Raw genomic sequence first — 5,533 nt, 5'->3', positions numbered from 1 at the left:
TATGCCTTTTTGGCCCATTTTCAAGGCTTTTTTTTTTTTCACAATGGTATTATCTTTTCCATGTTTTCAAGAATGTGAGATAATCAGTGACTTGGATGAGGGGATAGATGGGGAACTCATCAAATTTGCAGACGACACCAAACTGGCAGGAATAGCCAACACTCCAGAAGATAGGCTCAAGATACAGAAGGATCTTGACAGACTTGAACATTGGGTGCTATCTAACAAAATCAAATTCAATGGAGAAAAAAGTAAGGTTCTGCATTTAGGCAAGAAAAACAAAGTGCACAGGTACAGTATATGTGGTACCTTACTCAATAGTAGTAACTGTGAGAGGGATCTTGGAGTCCTAGTGGACAACCATTTAACTATGAGCCAGCAGTGTGCAGCAGCTGCCAAAAGAGCCAACACAGTTCTGGGCTGCATAAACAGAGGGATAGAATCAAGATCACATGAAGTGTTAATACCACTTTAAAATGCCTTGGTAAGGTTACACTTGGAATACTGCATCCAGTTTTGGTTGCCACGATGTAAAAACAGATGTTGAGACTCTAGAAAGAGGGCAGAGAAGAGCAACAAAGATGATAGAGGACTGGAGGCTAAAACATATGAAGAACGGTTGCAGGAACTGGGTATGTCTAGTTTAATGAAAAGAAGGACTAGGGGAGACATGATAGCAATGTTCCAATATCTCAGGGGCTTCTACAAAGAGGAGGGGTCAAACTATTCTCCAAAGCACCTGAGGGTAGGACAAGAAGCAATGGGTGGAAACTAATCAAGGAGAGATACAATCTGGAACTAAGGTCCCTCCACGGTCCCTTTCAACTCTGTTATTCTATTCTATTCTATTCTATTCTATTCTATTCTATTCTATTCTATTCTATTCTATTCTATTTTATTCTATTCTATTCTATTCTATTCTATTCTATTCTATTCTATTAATATTTGAAAAAGAGCTGTAAATTCCTGGAGAATGACTGAAAGAAGCTTCTCATGAAATGCTGAATCAATCTGTTTCAGAATGTAGTGGTGATTTGAAGAGGTTGAATTATTCAGAGTACCTCCAATCTGGAATAATAGCAAGGAAAACATTGAATAAAGGCTCAAATTGGAATGTTTTCTTTTTATGTTTCTGCAGCTTCATAGGTTCCTGAGAAACTTCCAACATCACAATATTTCCAATGATGGGATTTCTTTTGATGAAAATGGAGTTCCTGTTGGTGACTTTGATATCATGCACTGGACATCAGTTTTGAATAAATCAGACATGGGGGTGAAAATTGGGAATGTAGAAAGACAAGCCTCCTCGGAAGTCAAGATTTCTCTCAATCAAAGTGCCATCCAATGGCCAACTTTATTTAACAAAGTAGTTGAGGCTGCTTGGATTTTGCTCTTCTATTTATCTCCATATGTGGAAATTTTTCTGCTCAGAAATAATTCTGATTGAGGCCAATTGAGATAACTTCCAAATAAGAGAACTTAAAGCCTCATTAATTCATTAGATATCATTTTACTTTAGAGGTTTTACAATAATTTATCACACAATGGAACCTGCTGCATTGTATTGAGGTCACGGTTGTGCCAAAGGTGCTTTTTCAAAAGGCACCTGGACAAAGTTTGAAACCTTTGTTTTCCCTTGAAGATGTTTCACTTCTCATCCAAGAAGCTTCTTCAGTTCTGACTGAATGGTGGAGGATGGAAGGATTTGGAATGATTGAAAAGACTGTGTTGTAAACAGGATATAGATTCAGCAATTGCAGGAAGATTCCACACCCATTTGTACTATTCATGTGACCCTGAGGGCAGGGATAAATATCAAGTGGCCTCAACAACTTTCAGAAAGACTGCTAACGACCAGATGACTGCAAGGAATATAAATCGTTCCATACTTCACCATTCAGTCAGAACTGAAGAAGCTTCTGGAATGAGAAGCGAAATGTCTTCAAGGGAAAACAAAGATCAGTTGTCTTTTGAAAAAGCATCTTTGGGAGAAAAATCCAGAATATGAAGGTTTAGCCCACTGAATTGAAAGAGAAAGATATCACTAAGAATGTGGTGAAGGAAATGAGGGCAGCTAAAAAAGTTCTTTAAATATGATGATACAATGATCAGTTGTAGGAGAGAAAGATAGGGGCTCTAGAGAAAGCTAGATGTTGGAGGTTTCCTGAGAAAGCAAAGATGGAGAAAAAAATATATACCGTATTTTTCGGAGTATAAGATAGTTTTGGAAGATGAAAATAAGAAAAAAAAATCTGCTTCTGCCTACCAGCATCCATCAGTATTCATTAAGGAATGAGCCTTAATGGCTTAGGTCAATTTTTCTAAAGCTGTATGCTGTGCTGATCTCTGAAACTGAAACTAAAACTCCTCTCCTCTGCTTTTGTTTTCCTTGCTGCTGCAAACTCTGACAGTCCTTGCACAAACAGCCAGGTCAGCTTCAGCACATTATTGCAGCCTGATTGACCATGAGCAGCTGATTGGTGGTTGGATTGGTCTCCCAGAATACCCCCAATCAGCTGTTCCAGCCTGCTGTGATTGCCAAAGTCCATTGCCTTCTCGGTGCCTCACGTTTTTGGCTCCATTCAAATTTTCACCCTCTTTTAGGGAGAGGTATATGTGCATCTTATACTCTGAAAAATACAGTAAGTTATAGCAATCTCATATATGCCCTAAGGAGAAACACCTTTTGCAATGGGACTACTTTCCTTTGGAAATAAAAATAAGGCTGTGAGTTTGTTTTGGGATCTACAATGGATACTGATAGAGAAAGAGAATGACCTTTCATTTGCCCCTTGCAAGTAGAGTAATTAAAGTTCATGCCACTACTTCTTGACTGATTTTGCTCAATGTGCTCTTGAGCTTCTGGAAACAAGTTGATTTCAGTAAATCCTTTTAATTCATACATTCCCCCTGACTAATCTTTCTGTTTATGTTTAGATGGTGCCTTCTTCTAGATGCACAGAAAGTTGCTCCCCAGGTTATGCCAAGCTTGTGAGAGAGGAAGCCCCAGTTTGCTGCTATGACTGTTCTTTGTGTATGGAAGGAACATTCTCTGAGCAAGAAGGTACAGTAGGTGGCTCCAAAAAAAAAAAAAATCAAGGTATGAACAATATTCTATCTTGTTTTTTGGGTGGGATATTTGCTAAAGAAGCAAGAAAAACATTACATTTCTTGAAGGCATCCACAAACTTCAAAGATTGGGCACTATCACCAAATTTGGATGACTATGCGAGCATTAAAATAAATAATGAAAGGTTGCTGATTTCTATTCAGTTGTTACTTTCTTGCTTTGTTTTAGGAAAGAAGATTTGAGAACTGATAATCACATTCATCTTCAGCTTTAAAAAGACAGTTTCATTTATTTTAACTAATGTTGTGTAATATGAATATCCCTGGGCAGAAATATATTATTCTTTGAAAATTAAGTAATTGATTTCTGATGCGGTTTTCTGCAGCTCCTACAGCTGCAGAAACAGATTCATGCTAACCATTTTTTTTCTCAGATGCAGCCCATTGTGAAAAGTGTCCAGATGACCAGTATTCCAATAAGAAGCGAGATCAGTGTGTCCCCAAAAATATAAGCTTCTTATCCTATCAAGAATTGTTGGGACTCATCCTGGCTCTCTTTGCCATCGCTTTGTCCCTAACCACCGCCTTTATTCTGGGAATCTTCATGAAATACCGAGACACTCCCATAGTCAAAGCCAACAACTGTGAACTCACCTACATCCTCCTGGTTTCACTCCTGCTTTCTTTCTTGACCTCCCTTCTATTCATCGGTCGCCCTGTGAAAATGACCTGTCTCCTTCGACAAACCATTTTCAGTGTTGTTTTCTCAGTTGCTGTGTCTTCCTTGCTGGCCAAGACTGTCATGGTGGTGGTGGCCTTTCTGGCCACCAAGCCAGGCAACAACATGAGGAAATGGCTGGGGAAGAGTCTGGCCAACTCTATTGTTTTATCTTGCTCTGGTATTCAAGTAGGCCTCTGTATGATGTGGCTGGGAGTCTTTCCCCCATTCCCAGATTCAGACTTTCATTCCCAACCAGAACACATCCTGCTGCAGTGCAATGAAGGCTCTGTCACCATGTTCTACTCTGCTCTTGGCTACATGGGTTTTTTGGCTGCCATCTGTTTCTTGGTGGCATTTCTGGCTCGAAATCTGCCAGGGGCCTTTAATGAAGCCAAACTGATCACCTTCAGCATGTTGGTTTTTTGTAGCGTTTGGATCTCCTTTGTTCCCACTTATCTGAGCACCAAGGGGAAATACATGGTAGCCGTGCAGATCTTCTCCATCCTGGCCTCTGGCCTGGGTTTACTGGGCTGCATCTTTATCCCCAAATGCTACATTATTATCCTCAGACCTGACATGAACACCAAAGAACATCTGATGATAAAAAATCATTAAGTCTCCTTGTGTTGGTGTTTATTTTTGTACAGTTTACATGCAGCATAAAATTACATACTTTGAAGTAATGTTTTATGTATTGTCGCTTATCTTTCTTCATTTCATGTGAATTTTGAATTATAATAATTGAGTAGTAAAATTGCTAAAACAACTCAAACTATCTGAAATAATCATATCCTTCAATTGTCCTAATCTGAATTCATATTATGTCATTAATAAAATTTCTGGAACCAGGTCAGATAAACTGTGACTAGAGATATTCTGATATGGTTTTAGATTAAATTAAAGACTATGGCTAATGATGTGTGTTTTTGTTACTATATAGGTTGGTGTGCTGGTGTTATACTTTATTTTCTACTGTGATAGTTAATTTCAAATATTGTATATATTTGATTGATATCTTCTGGCTCAGTGATGTAAGATGATTCATAGTTAGATAAATTAGATAGATAGATAGATAGATAGATAGATAGATAGATAGATAGATAGATAGATAGATAGATAGAAGATATCAAGAAAGAGAAAAACAGAGAGACAAATAACATATTTGCATAGCAACTTTAATTTTTTTCTCCATCCCTTTGAATCAATTAATGAGACAAATTATTATTTTTGACAGTCTTCAATCAAAAGAAAAATATGTACAAATCTGAATGATCTGGGGGGAAAATAATGTAGACACCTAATGTGACAATGAAGATGTGCTTATGAGTAATAAAATTGGTTCCTGTTTTTTATCCATGTCTATATCCATTTCAATATCCATTTCCGTTTCCATTTCCATATACTGTACATACAATAGCATACAGTGCTTTGTATATACAAAGCACTGTGAAGTAGTATATAAGTCTGCTATTGCTAGTGCTATTGTGAACAAGTCAGTAATGGGCCACTGTTTTATATTAATACCCCAGGGAATTTTGACTAGATCTTCTTTGTAACCATTAAGTCTCTTCTACATTTTGAAAGATACAAGACATTTAACAGGGGCCTCCAATAGCAATAGCACTTAGACTTATATACCGCTTCATAGTGTTTTAAAGCCCTCTCTAAGGAGTTTACAGAGTCAGCCTATTGCCCCCAATAATCTGGGTCCTCATTTTACCGACCTCAGAAGGATGGAAGGCT

General features: G+C 37.9%; 1 protein-coding gene across 1 annotated transcript; it reads left to right on the top strand.

Moving 5' to 3' along the window:
* Positions 1-3,499: 3,499 nt before the first annotated feature.
* On the top strand, positions 3,500-4,537 carry LOC148115625 (vomeronasal type-2 receptor 26-like; the record flags this gene model as incomplete). The annotated part of the gene is made up of 1 exon (XM_087885088.1): positions 3,500-4,537. A coding segment is annotated over one exon (906 nt), but the record flags the coding sequence as incomplete, so codon positions are not given.
* Positions 4,538-5,533: the final 996 nt, after the last annotated feature.

This window comes from Pantherophis guttatus, chromosome 2 (assembly GCF_059756535.1).
Source record: "Pantherophis guttatus breed Tessera chromosome 2, ASM5975653v1, whole genome shotgun sequence".
Classification (NCBI taxonomy): Eukaryota; Metazoa; Chordata; class Lepidosauria; order Squamata; family Colubridae; genus Pantherophis; species Pantherophis guttatus.
Note: the sequence above shows the minus strand (reverse complement) of the source record. Positions and strands in the feature narration are given on the sequence as shown.